Source organism: Corvus hawaiiensis, chromosome 21, assembly GCF_020740725.1.
Source record: "Corvus hawaiiensis isolate bCorHaw1 chromosome 21, bCorHaw1.pri.cur, whole genome shotgun sequence".
Lineage (NCBI taxonomy): Eukaryota > Metazoa > Chordata > Aves > Passeriformes > Corvidae > Corvus > Corvus hawaiiensis.
In genome coordinates, this window is record NC_063233.1 from 10,974,626 (window position 1) to 10,996,223 (window position 21,598).

Here is a 21,598-nt window from a genome sequence, read left to right on the forward strand (position 1 = left end):
GCCAGGTAAATCACAGCAGCCTCTGGAGACCCTTAGGGGGCTTTTCTCTACCAAGGTCCTGCTCCATCTGCTCTCTGTGCTGCTGCTGAGCTGTTCACAGCCCGCTTTGCTTTAATTCATTCATTTTCAGAAATTTCCGGGACCTGTCCTACCTGTTTGAGATCTCTGCTTGGCTTAGCTGTGTTTGACTGAACAGGTTCGCACCTGCTCAGGATACGGGGAGAAGGAACCAGTGCTTCCCTTCCCTTCCTACTTGAAAAACAAGGCAGTCACTGTGGTGCTGCTCAGCTCTGGCAGCATCAGCACGTGGGCTATTATGCTCAGCAAAGGCTTGATCTACAAAAAAAGGGGGTTTCCTCTAGGTTCCTCCCCCATCTCTGACCTTGCGGAACAGGAATAACAGGGGGAAATCAGAATGACCTTAATGTCTTTTGTCCAATCTCCCTGCCTAGCCAGTCTATCCCACCAGGAAAGTGAACCAGAGATACCAGACACAGCTCCTGGTGTTTACTGTATCTGCAAGTTCAGCTGAAATACTCTCGCTGCTGTCCATGTGGAGCTTCCTGCTCCAGCACAGGGAGTTGGGACAAAACTGCTGATGGCAGCTCTGCTCTTGCTGCGTTTTCTGTATCAAACTGCCCTCGACAAGCTGCTTTGAGACACACTGGCGTTTCCATCCACACTGACATTTCCAGGCCCAGTGGATGAAGTTAGGGAGATTTTGGATATTCTTGGAAAAGACTTTTGGGGGGTTCGTGTTTTTTTAGGGGAGGGTTTATTTTCTCTCACTATACAGTTTATCTTGGGGCCAGCCCAGACTCTTCTGACAAACAGAGATGTCTGTTTTTATATAAACAATGCAGTTATTCAGCTCTCCTTCCTTCAAGCTACTGGGAAACACCAGTTGCCATTCAGATCTGGCCCACCCCTGCCTCTCTGCTGGCCTTTCCGGATGGATAAGGGCTGGTGGTTATGTAGGCACCACCTGTGTGGAAGGACCTGGGCAGACAGGGGATGCCACCACAGCAGGGAGAGATTTCATGTAAAGGGGAGCAGAGCAAGGAGGTTTCAAAACCCCAAGGCTCTTAGGAGTAGAAGCTGTGTCAAGTCACATAAAATAAGAAACAGAATGTGAAACTGAAGCTTTGACAACTCTCAGGGATTCTTCCTGATCTGATGGTCACATCTGGATGGGGTCTCGCTTCCCCGACTCCAGTCACATGCAGAGACGTGGCTGTTTCTGAGCTGCTGCCTGTCTTCTCATGTTCTCCTACCCAGCTGGGCTCTGACTGCAGGCAGGATGGCTACTGTAAGGGGCAATCACAGCCTGTGGGCGAGGATTTTACTATGCTCATGAGCACAAAGTTCAAACAAAGTTGTTCTTTGGCATTTTAGTTTGATTTATAGTGTTCTCCTGTTCTTGACTTCTCAGTTCACGCGCTACCCGCAATCCCTGCGGGACCGCGGCTGGGGCGAGCCGGGAGGCGGCTCCGGGAACCTCGTGATCCGCGGGCGGCGGGGAGGGGTTCGGGGGGGCGGGACAGCGTCTCTGGTCCGGCCCGGCCCGGTCCCGCCGTGTCCCGTGCCGCTCAGACTGGGCTTCCCACGCCATGGACCCGCCCGAGGAGGTGCGGGCTCGGCTGGAGCGGTGCGGACAGGGCCATCTGCTGCGGTTCTGGGCCGAGCTGGACACAGCGCAGCGCGGAGCGCTGCTGGCGGCGCTGCCGCCGGGGCTGGGCGAGCACTGCCGGCTGGCGGCGGCGGCCGGGGCCCGCCAGCGCGGCCCGCCCGAGCGCCTGGACGGCCGGATGGAGCCGCTCCCCGCCGAGCTGCTGGGCAGCGCCCGCCGCAGCGGCCCCGCCGCGCTGCAGCACTGGGAGGCGGAAGGTGAGCGGGCCGCGAGGCCGCCTGTCTCTTTTGTCCCGGGGCTGCCGGGGTCCAGCGCGGGGGTTCGGGGGCAGCCGCGTTCCGCCGAGCCCCAGCGGTGCGGGAGCGGGGCTGCGCCCGGCGGGGCCCCGGGGCAGGAGCCGCCTCTTGCGGTGGCACCGCGGGGCACCGGGTGGTCCGGCCCCGGCACCGCGTGCTCCCGAGGCCGGCGGCCGGCGGGTGGGAGCCGCAGGGACGGCGGGTTGGATAAGGAGGGAGAGAGCGGGGTCACGGCCACACCCGGCCCGAGCGCCGGCAGCCGGTGTCCTCGACCCGGGGAACATTGGGTGAGACACCGAGTTTTCACTCTGCGTTATGAAATGCAGCAGCCGAGGCCCCGCGGCCGTGCCCGGTAGGATCAGATCTCTACAACTCCGTGACAGTCGGTGATAGCCAGGTGGGTCTCAGTCTTTCCTCCCACATAACAAGCGATGGGACAAGAGGAAAGATCCTCAAGTTGTGTCAGAGGAGATTCAGTTTGAGTATTGGAGAAAATTTCTTCACTGAAAGGGTGGTCAGGCGTTGGCACAGGGTGGTCAGGCATTGGCACAGGGTGGTCAGGCATTGGCACAGGTTGCCAGGGCAGTTGTGGAGTCACCATCCCTGGAAGTGTTCAAAAAACATATGGACGTGACACTGACAATACTGTTTAGAGGGCATAGGGGTATTCTGTCAAAATGGTTTTCAGTATCTGTCATGAAAAATATGTAATACTAAAGGATTTAAAGGGGCTCCAAGAGAGCTGGAAAGGGACTTTGGACAAGGGCCTGGAGTGATAGAACAAGGGGGAATGGCTTCCCACTGCCAGAGGGCAGGGTTAGATGAGATATGCGGAAGAAATTGTTCCCTGTGAGGGTGGTGAGGCCCTGGCACAGGCTGCCCAGAGAAGCTGTGGCTGCCCCATCCCTGGAAGTGTTCAGGGCCAGATTGGACAGGGCTTGGAGCACTGGTCTAGTGGAATGTATCCCTGCCCATGGCAGGGGTGGAAGGAGATGGTCTTTAAGGTCCCTTACAAGCCAAACCATTCTATGACTCTATGAGTCCCTGGGGAGGGTGGGAGCAGGGCGAGTTTCATTGCTGCTGAACTGGGTAGCTGCCTTTGTGGGAGGATGAGCTCCCAGCCCACCAACAGATGCAAAGGCTGGTTTCAGGTGCTGATCCCCATCCATGCTGTGTCATGTGTGGCAGAAGGCTGATGGGATCTGGGAGAAAAGTGGATGAAGGAAGCCCAGGAAAGTCCATAATCCGTGGTTTTTGGAGCCTGGTAGATGCGGGTGTGTGAAAGGTAGGGGTAATGGGAGAGATGGTGGCTGGATGTGCTCTTCCCACAGCATGTAAATCTTACATGGATGTCCTGTGCTTTTTTCTAAGTGTACAGTCCTATTTATTTGTAAGGGCTCGCATGTGTCTTGGATCTTTCTTTATAAAATATAATAGCCCTGTTAAAAAATAATTTTAATTAAAAAAAAAAAGCCAGGAAAACCCACCTATGGTTGGTAGAAATACTTGCCTAAATTTTGACAAGTTGGCTGCACAGCTTTGACCCAACCTTGCCAGTAAAGAGGTGAAGATGTGTGGGCAGGGGAGTCAAATTTTCCAAGCAGAAAAAGAAATAGAAGCATCGGGGTCACAGGGCAGAGGAGCTTTTCTGCTGTGAATGACTGCACTGATGGGGCTGAGTGGTGATGGAGGGAACATAAGCTGGTACAGTGAATCATAGAATCCCAGAATGGTTTAGGTTGGAAGGGACCTTAAAAACCATCTCATTCCAACACCCTGCCATGGGCAGAGACACCTTCCACTAGACCAGGTTGCTCCAAGCCCTGTCTAACCTGTTCTTGAACATTTCCAGAGATGGGGCAGCCACAGCTTCTCTGGGCAACCTGTGCCAGGGCCTCACCACCCTCTCAGGGAAGCATTTCTCATCTATCTAACAATCTATCATATCTCATCTAACCATGGCCTCTGTCATTGTGAAGCCATTCCCCCTTTTTCTGTCATTCCAGGCCATTGTCCAAAGTCCCTCTCCAGCTCTCCTTAGGCCCTTTAGGCACTGGAAGGGTCTCTAAGGTCTCTCTGGAGCCTTCTCTTCTCCAGGTGAATGCCCCCAGCTCCCCCAGCCTGGCGTCAGAGCAGAGGGGCTCCAGCCCTTGGAGCATCTCCATGGCCTCCTCTGGATCCACTCCAGCAACTCTATGTCCTTTTTGTGCTGACAACCTCAGAGCTGAAGGCAGCACTGCAGGTGGGGTTTCACCTGAGAAGGGCAGAGAATTTCCTCCGCACCTGCTGCCCCTTGTGAGATCAGCCCAGGGCACAGGGGCTTTCTGTGTGCCAGTGGACTTGGTCAGGGCATGTTGAGGTTCTCATCCACACACACCCCCAAGTCCATCTTGGCAGGGCTGTTTGAGGATGTCACAGTGAGGACGAAGGGACCCTTTGAGCCCTAGAGGCACATGGGGTTGGGTCAGGGCTGCTGTTAAACTAACAGCTTTATCAAGCTGGGTCACTTGTCGAGTGAGGAGCTGGTGTGTCTGCCTTGTGCCACTGGCTGCAGCACGGAAAGGAAGGGAAGGCTGGGCTGCCTGTGTGGGCTGGCCTTGCTGGTTGCCAGCACTGCCTGCAGCAGCCCAGGTCTAGTGTGTTTGGGATCCTGCCACTGTGCCCAAATCACCTGGCCCTAAAGTCTGATGGCTCCAGGCCACCTCAGCCCTACAGGCAGTCTGAATTTCTACCAGAAGGGGTACACACAGATGTTCTGTTTCCTTTGATTTGTTTTTATGATCTGGTTTAAGGAGGGCAGTTGGGAGCAAAGGCTTTGTTCTGCTGAACTCAGGCATTGCTGTGTGTCCCTGCAGACGTGGCCTTGTTACCAGCAGCATCCCTGCATGGCGTTTCCTAGTGGAACCCATGTTGTGGGCACAGGCTTCGCGGGATCGTGGGTCCCTGAGGGGATGCAGCTATGGAAGGCCTGTGTTTGCAGTGAGCTGCTGGTGGTGTTGAGCAGGGTGGGAGCAGATGAGCTGTCCCAACCTGCTGCCCAGTATCCCTGAGTCTGCATGGCTGGTACAGCCTGTGGCTGTGGGGTCACTGTCACCCTGAGCTGAGCTGCTCTGTGCTCTGTCCGTGGGTGTCTGAGCTCTCCACAGCTGCCACCTGCATTGCATCCTCCAAAGACTGAACAGCTGAAATGATGTCTCCTCCTTTCCCCTCCCCCTTTTTCTATGATAAAAAATGATGGATAAAAGAACCTCAAAACAGACAACTCAAAACTTGTCTTGGGAACACCTGAGATATTTTTTAATAGTTAAAAAAACTACTACTACTATTATTGTCTCTCAGACAACGAAACTGCCTGGTTAGATTTGCTTTCAGATCTTAAATGCCGACATTTAACAATCACATTTTCCAGGCAGCCCTAGGGATGATGGTATAAATCAAACACACATACAAGCACTTTTACATTCTGTCAGTGTTCTACTAATGAAATCTAAGTCATGGCCATGGGCTGAGGTGTACCCATTTCATCAGAGTTTGATGAGCCATTCTGGTTATCTGACTGCTCTGCAGAGTTGAAAAGTTTGGACTCTTCTCTTGCTGACTGCTGTTCAGTAAGAGAATTCTTGCAAGACCAGTCTGTTCCTCCTACAAAATCTATTTTTGTTATTTTACTTTTTATGCAGAGTAGGACTGGCTGCAGCATTTGTGGGTATCTCAGCAGCCAACACTTTTTCGGTTTAGTTGAGCTGTTTGTATTTCACATGCTGCACAAAATAAGGTGGATTTTTTTTAAGGGGATAGATCTTTCCATTGCAGCCAGATGAGTCAGTTCTTATGAACTTTAGTTGTGAATATTGGTAATTTTACAGCTGGGAAGTCAGAGCAGAGCTACTTACTCAGATTTTTGGAGTTATTTGTTTGGTGACCTAGGATCAGAACTTGGAAAAACTGTCTGGGTTGTAGGGTTGTACCATGAATACTGAGAATGCCATAAATGATGGGAAGCATTCCCCTTTCTGGGTTGTTCATGTGCCCCATGGTGAGCCCTCCTGGAATATGGCCCTGTCAGTCTGCTGGATTGTGGAAAAAGTGACATCCTTGATGTTATCAGTGATATTGCTTTGAGCTTGGGTTTATCCCAATGAGGTTGAGGTTTCAGTCCCTGCAGTGAGAGGCTCCTCCAGGAGGTGGGTGTGAGATGCCAAATCCCCCTTGGGCAGATCCCATCCCCTTGTCACTGCATGGAAAACTTCTGAGAACTGCTATCTCCTTTGGGGCATCTGCATTTCAGTGGAGTGATGCCAGCTGTGGCATCTGTGAGCTGTGGCTGAGAATTGTAGCTCCTTGCTGCTGTGGGACAAAGTGGGGGCCTCCTTGACTTTCCCAATACAGTGTTCACTCCAGAGTGTCAGGTGAATGATCCCCTTGGTCACAATCTGCTGCTCTGTAGAAACCTCTAATTTGGGGTCTGTGGGATGTGATCTGTTGCACACCCGAGTGTGTGTGTTGGTGTGAGCCTGGCAGTGCAGGGGGGAGATGCAGCGGGGCAAGTGCCCAACTTGTACCGCTGGTGGGTGAATCTCAATTGCACCCCAAAGCAGGACCCCCCATGCTGCAGCAACTGAAACCAGCAAATGCTGAGCTCAGACCTCAAGTAGCTTTGGTATAAATTGATGTGAAATACTTTAGCTCAAGCAGTTTCAGTTCTAGATAATTTTAAAGAAAAATATATTTTTAAAATGTTTTAATTGCCCATTTCATAGAATCAGAGAATGCTTTGGGTTGGAAGGGACTTTAAAGACATGGGTGTGGATGCCACCCACTAGATGAGATTGCTCAGGGCCCTGTCCAACCTGCCCTTGAACATTTCTAGGGATGGGGCAGAACAGTTTGGAAGTGTCCCACAGGGCAACTTTTTTAGGATTGTTTTTCCCCCTCCATAAATTCTTTCTGTGCTGGATCCCAGTAGGGAAACAGCACCACCCAAGCCAGGGCACGAGGAGATCTGGGGCCATGCTCTGGTGCCCCTCCACTCAGCTCTTTCCCTTCTCCTGCAGTGGTGCCTTGCACTGGCAAACAGCTGAGCACGCAGGAAAACCCATGTGATGGGACCACTGAGAGCCTGAGAGCCTGAGACCCTCTGCTCTGTACTTTGAGTCTCATGGGCAGCTCAGTGGAGGCACAAAGGAGCCGTTTATTGCTTGTGGTTTGTTGTGAAATGCTGGTTGTGAAATGCTGGTTGTCTTATTTGCATCACCATGCAGCTCACCCAGATGCTCCATGTCTTTTACATTAGAAATTTAAAGCTATTCAAGCTTCCCCTGCTATCCAAGGACTCCTGAAACTTTGAAATCCCAAGATTTCCACCCACAGGTTTCTCCTTAGGGAGCTCCCCTAATCCCACTTGGAGGATTGAAGATCTCCAGAGGTTGCTTCCAGCTTCCACTCCTGTGGCCCTGTGACCCCAGAGGCTGCTCTGCAGCAGAACCATGGCTGTGGAACCACCTCCCTGTGTGCCTGGACGCTACCAGCCTTTTTGGAAGGGGGTGTGTTTAGAGGGAAAGATTTGTGTTACTGCTGTGGTGAGACTGAAACTTGTAACCCTGGGAAGGGGAGTCGTGTTACTGCAATGTCATGGATGACTTAAGTCTTTGCTGAAAAAATTGCTGAAAGCTGCAGTTCTGAACAGAATTAAAATCGAGCCAGGTTGTTAAAACAGCAATTGGTATTTTTGCTCTACTGTTCATTTAAACAGCCAATTATTTAAAGATTAACATAAACCCAATTCTGTTTTTCTTCTAATTCAATTTCTTTGGTCCCCATATCTTTCAGTCCAAATCAAGAGTGTTTTAGCCCCAGCTATGGTTAATGTGGGGTGTTTGCTGAAGGCTGAGGTGCTCCACAGGCTGTCCTTGGCTGCAGGAGCGGTGGCAGTTCAGTGCTGTGCAGTGGCAGAAGGTCCTGATAGCTACTGCGGCAGAGATGTGGCTTCTGACATGGGCAGTGCTCCTTGCATTCCCAGAGAAACACAAAGTATTCCCTAATGAAAAATCTTTCTCACAGTTGTCAGTCATTATTGTGATGCTGGCTTCGGAGAAGACAGGGACCAAAGTCTGAGAGTGAGCTGAGTGTCTGGTTCTTCCCCAGATTCTGGACTTCCCTGATTTGTCAGGAGCACTGAGGCTGGTTTTAATTAGATTGTGGAAGTTGCAGCTCTTGCAGGCTTGGCTGTGTTACTAGCCCTGACTGCAGCTCTGTTCAGCTTCTATTGAAACTGGAGCACAGGTCCAGATAATTGTTTAAGGCAGATTCCAGAAATGCTCATGCTTTACTCAAGATAATGAGACTTGGCTTCTTTGCGATGTAGAAATGATAAGGGACTTCTGGAGGTCTCTAGTCCAACCCCCATTTGGACCAGAACTGTACACAGCCCGAGGCCAGAGCAGCTACAGCTTTACCAAAGTAAGCCTTGAAAACCTTAGGGGACATCTCCCCCCTCTCTGGATGTCTTTTCCAGTGCTGCACTACCTCCCTAGTAAAGACTTTGTATCCTAATGTCCAGTTTGAATCTCCTAGGCTGCAGCTCATGGCTATTGTCTGTTTTCACACCAGTTGTTGCTTTAGATGAGGAAACTGCTGCATCCAGGAGGTGAAATGAATTTTCTCCTGTGTGTGCAGTGGCATATTTCTCTCTGAGCTGCCAGCATTGAACTGGCAGCTTCTGGCTGTTGCCTGAGCTCTGAAGAAAGGCTCAGGAGAAGAACATGGGGTGTTGATTGCTTTGGAGGTTCTTATGTTCCCTTGGGCTTCTTTTCCTGTTCAGGTTTACATCAGATCTCACAGAACAAGGTGGCAGTGCTGCTTCTGGCTGGAGGACAAGGAACCCGCCTGGGAGTCAGCTATCCCAAAGGCATGTACAATGTGGGGTTGCCCAGTGGCAAGAACTTGTATCAGATCCAAGCAGAAAGAATCCGCAAAGTGGAGCAGCTTGCTGGCAAGAGACACCACTGCAAGTGTGCCATTCCCTGGTAGGTGACGCAGAGCCAGATCTGCAGTGCAGGGCTCTTTGCATTCCAGTCTTGCCCATGTTGTCTTCAAGAAGCACTGAGCTGGGTGCTGTACAGAGACAGGTCGGGGGAAGCCTTTTGTTGGTGGGATTTGCGATGCCAGTGGCTGGAGGAGGGTGCAGAGGGATGGGAGGTGGCAGGTCCATGTCTGCAGACCTGAGGGATTGAGTGCTGCCTTTGCATCACTGACCACAACCCTAACTGCTGTACCTTGCTGGCTTTCCAAGCAGTTACTGGCAACACTGTCAACAGCACCTTTCAGTGATGGTTTCAGATGCTTTACAAGAAATTTCATCCATTTCTGCTTTCTCAGGTTCCTGCATGGAGGACAACCTAGAGCTTGCCTTCCGAGCCACTCTTCCCACCCTTGTCCATAATCTCTGCCACAGCAAAAAACCTCTTGCTTTGTGTTTAGGCCACCTCCTGCTGTCACTGTTTACAGTTGCCAGTTCTGCTGGCTGCTCCTGGCTTTCAAAAGAGATGAGCTCTGGGCACAGTGCAAAATGTGAATTTCCTATGGGATGTGGTGGGTGAGAAAGGCACTGCAGACGTGTCTGGAAATGTTTTCTGCTAAATGTTCTTTGTTAGACCGTGAAGATTATGCAGAAATACCCTTATGGTATCAGTGTGTGGTCTGAGGCAAGGTTTCCACAGTGAAAGAGCAGGTGTCTGAGGGCTTCAGGTTGCCACATTGTTTTACAAATTGGAAGTCAAAGTCTATTGATATATTGTTTCCTTATGGAAGGTGAGTCCATATTGTCCTTCTTCCTGAAGCCTTGTATACAGGACCTGAATTGCAAATACATCATCCCTGGTGCTCCTGGAAGCCAGGATGAATTATTTGCAAGATGCCACATCTGTTTCCAGTTCCCCTCCCACAGCTGAGGAGGCAGTTGAAGCAGTTTGCTGCTCCAATACACCTGGGTCCAGGCTATGCTGTGCTGCAGAGATGTAAACTGGGGATGGGGGATTGAGGTCCAGGCTCTCCTGTGCCAGGCGTTGTTTCCTCTGTCATGCTGACAGAGGACCCTGTATTCTGTGCTGATAGTTGTTGAAGACCTTGACAGGTAGATGATGAAGGTGGCTTTTAGACAGTAGTGAAGGAGTATAATGGAGGAAGAGACAGAAGCAATGTGGAGCTGAAAGGAAAGGAGGAAATAGAAAAACCTAAGACAAAAACAAACCATGCAGCCAACATATGGGAATACTGCTGTTTGCCTTGGCACTGAAGAGGTGCTGGCGGAGTGAGCTGGTCAGGGTTTCTTTAGACACTTAACATCAGTTTGAATCTAGAGTAAATGAAGCTGTTTTCTGCCCTTTGTCTTGTTTTCCAGCTTATCCAGATACCCAGATGTTGTTCACATTTAGGGCAAGGCTCTGCCTCTGTCCTGGCATATCATATCAGATCATACCCTGATATGGTCATAGGACCCCCTGCAGCCTTTCTGTTCTGGAGATGAGTTCTGGAGGTGAGCTCTCGTGTGCAGTTGCTCACCACAGGATGCTGCTGTGTCTCTCATTTCACACTCCTGGGATTCCTCTCTTTTGTGTTCAGTTTGAAGTTTTGCCTTTCGCTTGTGTTGTTCTTTCTCATTGCCCAGCCCCTATTCCTGCCCAGGTACATCATGACAAGTGAGTTCACACTGGGGCCGACAGAAGAGTTTTTTGTACAACACAACTACTTCAACTTGGATAGATCCAACGTCATCATGTTTGAACAGAGGATGCTGCCTGCTGTCACCTTTGATGGGAAGGCCATCTTGGAGGAGAAGGGGAAAATTGCCATGGCTCCAGGTACCTGCTGTTTGCTCTTCCATACTGTAGTACTGTCATGTGTGTTGATAGTTGCTATGGGCCATCAGCGAGCTGGGCACACAGAGCAGGCTTTGGAGGTCAGGGTTCATGCTTCCAGTTAATGTGGAAAGCTGCTGCTAATGTTTCAGGCTGGTAATCAGGAGCATAGCTCTGTTTAGTTCTTGCTGGAGATTTGACCACAGCACATGTTTTTTATCCAAGTCTGGGAGTATTGGTAGGATTAGGAGTGCTGTGGCTGCAGGGTAGGAAAAAGGTGCATCAGCAGAGCTCTCTATGAGGTCTCTGGAGTGCTGCCTCCCGTGGTGAAGGTCAGGAGCTCAAGGCTGATAGCTGGAAATGGATAAAAGAGCAGCAAGAAGATTAACTCTTTTCAAAATGACAGCAATGTCTCACCTTGTAATGTTCTCTTAACCTAGACATGGTAAGAGACTTGGTGACGGCAGCCCTGTTAGGACTGTGTTGCACCTGCAGAGTGGTTCTCCTGAGCTGAAAAGGGCATCCAAGAAGGAACTGTAAATGGGTGATCTGTGATAAACATGCAGGTGTCTTTTGTGCAGCTGCAGTTCAAGCCTTTAAAAAGGCATTGAGAAGTTGTGGGGGGAAGAAAAACAGAGAATAAGATTTATTTTAGTCTTTCTCCAAGAAAGAGAAGAAACAAGCTTTTGCCCTGCACTGGAGGAGAAATGTAAAAGACTTTTCCCACCCTCTGCATAGATTTGCCCTTTAGTATTCTCCCTCTGAGGATCTCACTAGCCTTCATAAAGTCTCATAATGCTGCTCAGTGAGGCTGGTCCCCATGGTCCCATTCTGCAAGTGAGAGAGCTGGGGTGAAGAGAGGAACATACTCCCCTGAACTGTGTGGCAGAACTGGAAATAAAATCTGGTAGCACTGGCTCTTGACTAGAAAACATTCCCTGCTCTTCTGTTCAAGAAAGCTTGTTTGGTACTTTCTGGTTTTGCTCTGTTAGACACAAAAAAACCCACCCCAAAGTCACTAATAAGCCAAGACTTTCTCTTTTCTCTTGCATTATAGATGGCAATGGTGGCTTATACCGTGCTTTGATGGATAATAAAATTTTGGATGATATGAAGCAGCGTGGAATCCAGTATGTCCATGTATATTGTGTGGACAATATCCTCGTGAAAATGGCAGATCCAGTCTTCATAGGTTTCTGTATTTCCAAAGGGGCAGACTGCGGTGCAAAGGTGAAGCAGTGCTACCACTGGGCTGGTTTCCCACAGGGAGTTTGGGTCCGATGACATTTGGAAGCTGCTGGCTGCGGGGAGCTTACATGACCTGGGGTGTTCAACCCTTTGCCCATCAGCAGCTCACTCTGAGCAGATTTAGAGCTGCTTGCTGCCTGCACTGTATTCCAAATCCCTACCCATGGGTGTCCTCTGTTCTTCCCAGAGTATTGTGGAAAATAAACTTCAGTTAGGGCAAGGACTATAGCTGCACAGGAAACTACACCCTGGAATTGCTTCCCCTCTATGCCCAGCCCTTTCTACAAAGGCACTTGGGCTGTCTAGAAGCCATACTGGACTGGGTTGCGTTTTATAAATGCACCTTTAAGTCTAATGGAGGCATTTCTTATGCTCTGCTGTGGAAGATGGGGAATGCTGAAACAGCCTGGATTTTGTCAACCTAAAGCAGCAGGTGCCTGAAGAGAAATTTATGTTACTTGAGTCATTAGCACTGTTCAGGCAAATGGGGAGTTGAAGGCTCATAGCTGCAAACAGCTTTCTTCTAATGCCAGATCCTAGTCCTTGATAAGAAAACTGCCCCCCAGGATGCTGATTGCTTTTAACTGGTTTGTCTTCTGAGAAACTGTTCAATTAACAGTTGAGTACTGGGGTTTATGTTGAATTGTTGGGGAAAATGTGCTTCCAGACTGCTCTGTGCCCCTTGCACAGCCCTGAGGACTGCTGTGGGATTGTTTGTACTTGGGAGTTGGAATAGTCCTGGGATTTTCTTCCTCTTTGTCATAAACCTGTGTCCTGTGGCTGCAGGTAGTGGAGAAGGCCTACCCCACGGAGCCTGTTGGGGTGGTGTGCTGTGTCGATGGGGTGTACCAGGTGGTGGAGTACAGCGAGATCAGCCCAGAGACTGCACAGCAGCAGCGCCCTGAGGGGGGACTAATGTTCAGTGCTGGCAATATCTGTAACCACTTCTTCACTGTTGAGTTCCTGGAAACAGTGGCCCAGTAAGTCCCAGCAGACCTTCTAGGCAGCCCAGAAATGCCTCCAAGAGTGGGTGTTCCTGTTTCCACTCTGTAATTTCAGTTATGGTTACCCACCCTGTGTTGCCTTTTGCCTTCTCTCTCTTCCAAACAGTTCCAAACACCTGTGTCCCCTTTCTGACAGCCCCAGCATGCTCTCCAGGCCCTACCCAAGGAAGAGGTTCCCAGGGTCACTGTAACTAAATCAATTGAGATATACCAGTGCATGATCTTCCTGGGCCTTCAAGGGTGAGCAGCTGTACAGGCTGCAGTGTGGTCAGTGATGCAGCCTCACCCCATGGATTTCCAGTGGGAATGTCACCCATGCCAACCCCTGGGAGAAGAGAGTTTGCAAGAGAGGGTGAAGTTGCGAGTAGACTCTGCACAGTGGTGTTGGGGGGAATGGGAATGTGATGCTGGGCATTCAGTGAGCAGCTGCACAGCCTTCCTGAAGAGCTTGAATTACCCTTGGGTGAGGGATCTGCTCTGCTCCATTTTCATCCCAATCAGGTAACAATTTGGGTTGCCTCTTTTTTTTGTAACCTCTGCCTGCAATTTCAGCTTGATGCAAAGTTCTCCCTCTCCTCTGATTGTCATGGCCCAGTGGTACAGGGAGAGCCTGTGGCCAGGCTGCTCTGCTCGGGGAAGTGTTTCCTGGATGTGACGCCGATCACTTGGGAGGGAGCAACACCACCACAACAGTTGAGAGTTGACCCAGAGCAGTAATGAGCTATCTGCTTTCCCTCAAGTGTATTGCTTTTTTTCTAAGTGGGCTTGAACTAAGTAAAATGGTTTCTTCTCCTTCTGCAGGAAATGGGAGTCGCAGCTGAAGCATCATGTAGCCATAAAGAAGGTGCCCTACATTGACAAGGAGGGAAATCTGGTAAAACCACTAAAACCGAACGGGATAAAGCTGGAGAAGTTTGTGTTTGATGTGTTCCAGTTCTCTAAGTTAGTGACAGACATCATTTTACTTTTCTCCTCCCCTTCTCAGTGTTTGTTTGAATGACTGTAGGTTGAAACAACCCATCCCAGGGAGCACATGGTTTGTGGGTGGCTTGTTAGGAAGGTTGTTGCATCTATACCCAGCTCCAATCCAACAGTAACGCTGCAGGCCGTAAGGGGAGCTCACAGGGTACTCAGTGCTTGCGCCAACCCTGCTCCCAGACTGGTCATCCTGCTGAGCATGTGGTGGCTGGCCTGGCCTCTGCCAGCCTGGGAAAAATAAAAGGAAATTGAGTGCAAAGCCAATGAAGCCTATATTGGAGTGTTCAGACTTGCAAAAATTGGGTCTTTCAGCATTGTGGCTGCCATGGCAACTGCAGCTCTGGTTACAATTTTGGGTGCTGTTATGCCAGGGCTCAGCTCGCACCCTTTGTGCTCAGAAAACTCTTTACTTAAACACCATAGGGCCAAGTTACTGTTGCTGTGGGAACTGTCAGTGTTCACTTTCCAAGTTCTACAACATAGTTGGGAGTGCTGTGACATACGTAGTCAGGGGTGCTTGTGTCTAGGGAATGTGGGATTTTAGCAATTAAGCATAAGTGTTCTTATAGAATGTATTTTCCAAGGTCTCAAGTTCAGCAGTGAAGATTGTGTTTTAGGCTTAAATAAATGGAAAGGAGAGACCTCAGGCAAACTGAATTATCTTTGTTTGGGGATAGTATTTCTCTTTTTAGGTGATTTCCTTTAGAATAGAGAGCTCAAGGTTTGAACCAGTCTGTTTCCTGATCTGCCTTCAATAAAGTAGTATCGAACTAAAGACAAAACCACGGTGATGGGAACACTGCTGAGTTCTGAGCTGTGACAGGACTCATTTGCAAGCAGTGGTTCCTTGTGCTTTTTTAATGGCTCAAAACCACCTTGGCAGCTGTGCTTCACACATGAAGTGCAGAAATGCACAGATGTTGCTGTGGCACTTCTTAATTTGCATTCCCATTTCTGGTAAACAGCTGTACTTCACATTCACCTGTGAGGCCTCCCTTGTTGCTTGTTTGTCCCTGGGAACTGGTGTCCTTAGTTGGTCCTTACCTACAGACCCCCATGCAGGGGGCATTTCTTGGGGCACGGTGGGGTGCTCTGCAGTGAGTGCACTGCTCGTGCTGTGTCCAAGCTCTGGACAATGCTGTGCTCTCTGTCCTGCTGTGCTCTGACCTGTCTTGTTTGGGAACCACCCACTGCCTGAAGATGTTTCTATGGCATCTCTGCAGAACTTGTTCTTTTTCTCTCCTCTGAGCACAGCTCTGGTGGGATGGAAGGCTGTAATTATGTTCCCAAAGAGACAAGGCTTCTTGTGTTTTTCCATTCTACAGCCCTGGTACTCCTTGGCTCTTCAGATGGGCAGTGGGGCTTCCCTTGGCTTGACTGCCTCAGGCTGCACACGGTGCTGCTCCCTAAAATATAGATGAGCCTTTCCCCGTGAATGTTGTTGTTGCATTAACAGGGCTGATGACTAGCTCTGGTTTTCATGATCGTTGTTTTCTTCCCTTTCCTGATAGGAATTTTGTGGCATTTGAAGTTTTGAGAGAAGAGGAGTTCTCACCGCTAAAAAATGCAGACACAGCTGACAAAGATACTCCTACCACTGCTCGGCAAGCCCTCCTGGCCCAGCATTACCGCTGGGCTCTCAAGGCTGGGGCCAGATTTGTGGATGAAAATGGTTGCAGGATACCAGAAAAACTCAGGTATAAATCTCTGTGACCTTCTCTGCAGCTTCTCTGCTGGAAGTGCTCAGCTGTGCCAGCTGGCCAGTGGCACATGCTGGGTTCTCCAAAACCAGGCATTAGTGTAGTCACAGGGTGGCTCAGCTTGATTTTTGGTCCTCTCTGGATATGCAGGTTGATGTCTATTACAGCTCCTGCTCCTCTCATGACTGTGGGTGCTCCAGGTAGTTAGTACACAGGGCTCTGGGCATTCTCTCTGGCAGATCCCTGCTCTTGGGGTAATGAGTTGGCTCCTCCTATAGCACCTTTTTCGACAGGGGCAGCCTTTTCCATCACTCTGGATTTAGCAACGCAAGGAATTTTAATTTGTAGGCCCTGACAGCTTTTCTGACTGTGGCCCCAACAGGATTCTCAGGTGGGCTTAAGGATTGGCTGTTAGAGTGATTACCAGTACAGATACTTCCTGCATCACATATAATGGGAAGCTGCTTTTACTCCATGGGGCCATTACTTCATCAACTCATAGTTCAATAAACCCACAAGTTGTTCATTTTATTTGAAAATCTCTATAAAAGTGGTGTTTTGGTTTTGCTGAGTAACATTTGGGACCTGCTAATTCCTTTTTATTTTCACACTTTGTTTTCACATAATGTGTGACTACAACAAATGTCTTATCCTTCTGGATATCCTATTCTGGACAATCTTTTGAAGAAGTTGCACTGGTTTTTAAGCATGGCAGGAAGTTAATCCTGTGTTCTCTTCATTAGTCTCTCAGGAACTGAAGATCCTCCGGCTGTGTGTGAGATTTCTCCATTAGTGTCTTACTTTGGAGAGGTGAGAATAACTATCTATGGAGGCATTTTTAAGAGTGTGCAGGTATACATCTGATTTCCTTCCAAACACAGGTGTTTTCTTTAGCCTGGACTTGCTGAAAAATGATAAGATAAGGAAACAGGGACTTGGGCTCTGTGTTACCATAATGTGGTTCCATTATGGTTTACTCTTCAGCAGTTTGTTCACTCTCAGTTTTAGCCATCTGTAAAATGAGATTTGCGATGAGGCTGCGGTTTCATGAAGACTCATGAGCACTTTGAGATCTTAATGAGAAGTGCAGAACATTCAAATTAGAAAATCCATGGGTTCTGTCCTCATTTGTGCCCATCTCCCACAATCAGTGAATCCTGACTGAGAAGTGTGATACGTGTGTTGGCTTTAGGGAAGCCATTACTCAAGTTTGTCCCTCTGAAAAGAATTGATCCTGAGAAACCTGCTTCCATTTAGCAGTGAGAACAGGAGCTTCCCTGTGTTGGACGGAGAGGGTGAGAAATAGTAGATTGCAGGAGCATGTGTGGACACTGTTTGCTAGGTTTCCACGTGTTAACTTACAAGCCAGCTACCTGCACTAGGCATATTCCTCAACACGTGCAGGTGGCGAACTTGTTGCAATCAGTACGTTGTCAGAACAAAATGTAAACAAGGCAATTGAAGTTGACTTTGCTGGGATTATTCTAATGATAGTTAAGGACACACCTTCCCATGCTGCCCCCCCCAAGAAGCTTGTTTCTGACATCACATTTTATGGTTCCTTAGTGCCTCTGCTTGTTGAACCCCAGAAACACTTTCTGTCACTGGGGAAACTGTTACTGTTGCCTGTCCTTGACCTTCGCCAGTCATTCCTTGAGGACTTAAAAGTACTGCATTTACAGCCTAACAATACTGTTCTCACACCTTCTCAGGGTCTGGAGGTGTACATGAAGAACAAAGAGTTCCCTTCTCCCTTTGTACTCGACGAAAACAAAGTGGAAATGCTGGAAAATTCTTGAAGTGGGAAGCCTTTCCCTCTCAAATCAGATCTGTGTTTGTGAGATCCATTATAAGAACTGACGGTACTAAAATGTCAGCTATGAAGTGCATTATAAAAAAATTGCTTTGCAGTGTCTGATTGATGCCAAATCTTTGCAGCAGTTGTGATTACACACAGATGTGTGAGCTCCCAGTGCTGTTTGGTAACTTTGAAGGCTGCGCCTTTTACCTCAGTCTGTTTTGTGTACTTGGATGTGAGTGAGGATTAACACTTTCTAGGTGCTAAACAGATCCTGTATTTCTTACTTACTGTTTCATATGAATTTGGAAAAGAGCCAGTCAAGGCCTGATAAATCATGTTGCATTCAAGAAGATTCAATTTCTTTAGTGCCTTGTTAGGTTACCTTCTTTGTGCTGGTGTGGTTGTTTTTTTTTGGTTTGGTTTTGTTTCTAAATTGTGTGCACAGCTGCAGTCAGTTTGAGGCCCCATCCTGAAAAGTATGGAAGGACTTTGGGTACTGAGGTTTTCTCTCCAGCGGTTAGTTTTTTCCCTAATCATGTCCTGATTAGAAGATCCAATTCAGCAATTGCATCCTCTAAGCAGATCATACAGAGTCTGCTCTATGTAGGGATGTTGCTGTGCCTTAGCACTGCTTGGGGCTTGGAGTCCAAAGTAGAACAGACTAGTTTTGTATCTGGGCTTGCTGGTCCCATGCCTAGACTGATTGCTCCTTACAGTTGTAGTGGGTTTTTTTGATTAAAAAAAAAAAAAAAGAATATTTTACAACCCTCTGCCCTTCCTGACTATAACAGTTTTCCTTTCCATTTCCTGTTTAATATATACCAAATCCCTCAGACAAGGCTCTCTTGAGGTACCTGAAAGTAGTAAGAGAAAAAAATCCCAGTGGTAGATTTTAATGCTTAACCAAAACAAAAAAAAAGACTTACTCTCAGCATCAACAGGGTACACAGTAAAACACCACCCTCTGCTTCTACACTTTTTGCCCAGGTGATTTTCCAGCACTCTTTCACTTAGGAAATAATTCCATAGATGCCTTTCTTTTAGATATGTTACTAACCATAATGTGAAGATAAGTGCCAGCTAATGAAGGACACTAACTGTCAGAACAAATGTAGCATGTGAACTCAGCCCTGGCCAAGGGGTCCCAGGGTAGCCCTGACCCTCGACCCACCAGTGATTCTTCCTGTTCAATCTTTGGACACTGCCCCAGGAAGATCAAGCCCATCTGATGTAGAACCCGCACTGAGCATCCCTGAGTTGTTTCAGCCTTGGTGAGGATGCATCAGGTGCATTCTCTGGTGGCTGGCCTTTGCATCAGAAATGTTCTATACTCTTCTCCTAAACATGGTGTTAGGGAAGGTAGTGAGAAAAATGTTTCATCTGAAATGTTATTTCACGCTATCACCTTCTACTGAGGAATTGCTTATGCTGTTTCATTAAGCATAAATAACTTCCATGGCTTTCTACAGTTTCTGATGTGACATTCTATTCAGAATAATAGAGAAGGGAATGGGGAAGTATAAAAATTACTCTGAGAGTAAATACAGTTTGTAAGTATGCTCAAGTTTTCCAAGGAAAGCATCTAAATGTCAGTATCAGAGGTTTTGGTTGTAAAGTGTTTCTGCATGAACTTGAGTAATGATCCTTTCAAACATGCAGACCAGCTAATGACAGTTCTGATTACCTCAGTTGGCATGTGCAGCCAGTAATTCACATTTTTAGTATTAATGAAGCATTTGTCCTTGTCTGTAGTCTTTTTGCACAGTGTTTCTATGACACATTCCATTCCTGTCAGTCAAGTTTTATATTTGAGAACAAGTTGTGTTGTATATTTGTGAGTATTGCTCAGCAATTTGAGCACATGCTTGTTTTACACTGTGCTGTGCTATAAAGGAAGATTTCTTTTGCTTTTTCTAATAAAAGCAAATATAGCAAATAATAAAGTTCTTTCTCTTTTGACGCTTCAGTTTCCATGCACACAGAACAGAGCTGCTGACATGGTTTTCAAGGTTGTTTTCAAGCAGAAGCTAAATTAGAATGCTGAATGCCTTGCCCCCTTTTTTTTTTTATTTTATTTTCTATGTCTCTTCACATTTTAAACTGGAATATAGAAATAATTTTGAGAGAACTTTAACAAAAAAAATCTGTCCTATAAGTAACAAAGTCTTTGTATGCATTATAAAATGAAAAAAAGTACCTGAAACAAAGGGAAGGCCTGTAGTACTCCAGAAACTTCTGGACATCTAAGCATTTTTAACAATAAAGATGTTACTGTGATTTCTATGTGTTTGTCTGTGTTTCTTGTATGTGAGAAAGACACACTTGTTATCTTTGTCTCTATGAATGTTGTCACCACAGCTGCAGGATGGTGTCACTGGTGGTACATCTGGAGGTTGCAGTGCCCACCGTTCAGATTACAGGGGCATATGGAACTGAGCAGAGGGTGATTCCTGAAGGGGGTTGACATTGTGGGATCTATTTTTTCCATCAGAAAACAGAATATTGTGTTCTTGTTTGCAATGCCTGTATATTTTCCCCAAGCTTTTCAGCTTAGTTATTGAGGGAAGGGAGTCTAATTGCAGGTGGTTGTTTTATTTCAAGTCGATTTGAGTAATATGGTTCTGAGTCAGTTTGGCAGCTGGTGTGTAGATAATGAGCACTTGCCGGAATGCAACTTTTACTTTGCTTTCCGATGACAGGCACTTCTTAAACAGGGCTCTATTTATAGCACAATCAGTAGGGAAAGTCAGTAATACCTCACAAATGGTGGATTGCCCTCATTTGGGGGCTTAGTGCTGAACCCAGCAAATGTCAGAAGCAAATCTTCCTTTCTTACTTCTTTCCCCCCATTTATCTCTTGACATCCATGTGAAGGCTGCTGGGGATTTAAATGTGTTTTTAAGTTAGATGAATCAGTAGTTTCTTGTGATAGGAAAATTAATGCTAAAAATGAATGCATGCTTTAGGCATCTTAAATTGTTCTTCTGCTTGTTTATGCTGTTCCTGTCTATCAGAATTTTTGATTGATTAGTTTTCTTAATCATGCTCAGAAAACACAACATTTTCAGTTTTATCTTGAAATTTAGTGTGAGATGTATTCCAAATGTAAAGGCTCAAATGATGCATCCTAACCTGCCACTTTAGGCACAGCTGGAGGTGAATTCAGTGCCAGCACTTAGAGCAGCACTCTTTAAGCAGCTGCTTCAATGCTGCCTTCTTCCCGTTGGACTATGAACCTGAGCTAGAAGTTATTACAAACCCGGTCCTGCTATGGCTCTGAACGTGTACATCACTAAACAATCCAACTATGTCCCTCCTTCTCTGCAGGGAAGATGCAGGGAACTCTTTTATTGCACAGGGAGTGACACAGGGCTGGGGGACTGTGGAGGAGCGGCTGAAGGAAGGAATTGTGCGGGATGAGTGCTTCCTGCTGCATACCAAAATTCAGTGCCAGGTCTTATAGAACGGTTTATTTACATAACTGGTTAAGTTACTTTTTACCCACTCACATACATCCATCCTCTCACAGATTCCAGTTGTTTGCTCTCAGGCCCGTGTTCCCGCATTGCCTGCTGGAAAGCTGTGTGTCTTGGTTTTTCGGTGGTAGGTGATAATGATATCAGACAGCACTTCCCTGTCCTCTCGGAGGCAGCAGCACTTCGGGCTTTTCCCTGGCCGTGCTCACTGTCCAGGGGGAGCCGCAGTGTCCGTGCCGCCTCCAGTGCCCTGTGCCGGGGCTGGGCCTCACCACAGCGGCCTCCTCCCAGCTCCATGGGAGCTTGCAGGCCATCTACTGAGTTGATTTTCCTTATGACCTCCCACGTGCACGTTTTCCTTTCTAGATCTTCCATGCCAATGATTCTGTGACTGGTCTCTATGTTGTAATCTCACGACACCGAAGAACAGCGAGAATTCCCAGCCTCTCCTTTGCCTCACTGCCCATCCCGGCAGCTACGGTCCTCGCTGGGCAGGGCGTGGCTCGGCGAGGTGCGCCGGGACAGCGGGAGGCAAGGGCAAAATCACCGCAGCCCCGAGCACCCCCGGCCCAGCCTGAAGGCGGAACCCGTGAAGTAGGCGGGGGACTCG

The 21,598-nt window shown here is 48.1% G+C and overlaps 1 protein-coding gene across 3 annotated transcripts in view; it reads left to right on the top strand.

The window, feature by feature from the left end:
• The first annotated feature begins 1,524 nt into the window (after window positions 1–1,524).
• The window catches only part of LOC125336612 (UDP-N-acetylhexosamine pyrophosphorylase-like protein 1), a 40,177-nt gene continuing 20,103 nt past the window's right edge, over window positions 1,525–21,598 (top strand). For 2 of the 3 annotated variants that reach the window (XM_048325351.1, XM_048325352.1), the window contains exons 1-8: window positions 1,533–1,887; window positions 8,747–8,951; window positions 10,609–10,784; window positions 11,839–12,011; window positions 12,816–13,009; window positions 13,835–13,975; window positions 15,523–15,708; window positions 16,455–16,521. In XM_048325351.1, coding sequence (XP_048181308.1) covers window positions 1,611–1,887; window positions 8,747–8,951; window positions 10,609–10,784; window positions 11,839–12,011; window positions 12,816–13,009; window positions 13,835–13,975; window positions 15,523–15,708; window positions 16,455–16,521 — 1,419 coding nt within the window. In that variant the 5' untranslated portion in view covers window positions 1,533–1,610. Of the gene's footprint in view, window positions 1,888–8,746; window positions 8,952–10,608; window positions 10,785–11,838; window positions 12,012–12,815; window positions 13,010–13,834; window positions 13,976–15,522; window positions 15,709–16,454; window positions 16,522–17,423; window positions 19,790–21,598 lie in introns of those variants that run through there. The other variant, XM_048325353.1, reaches the window with a different exon arrangement.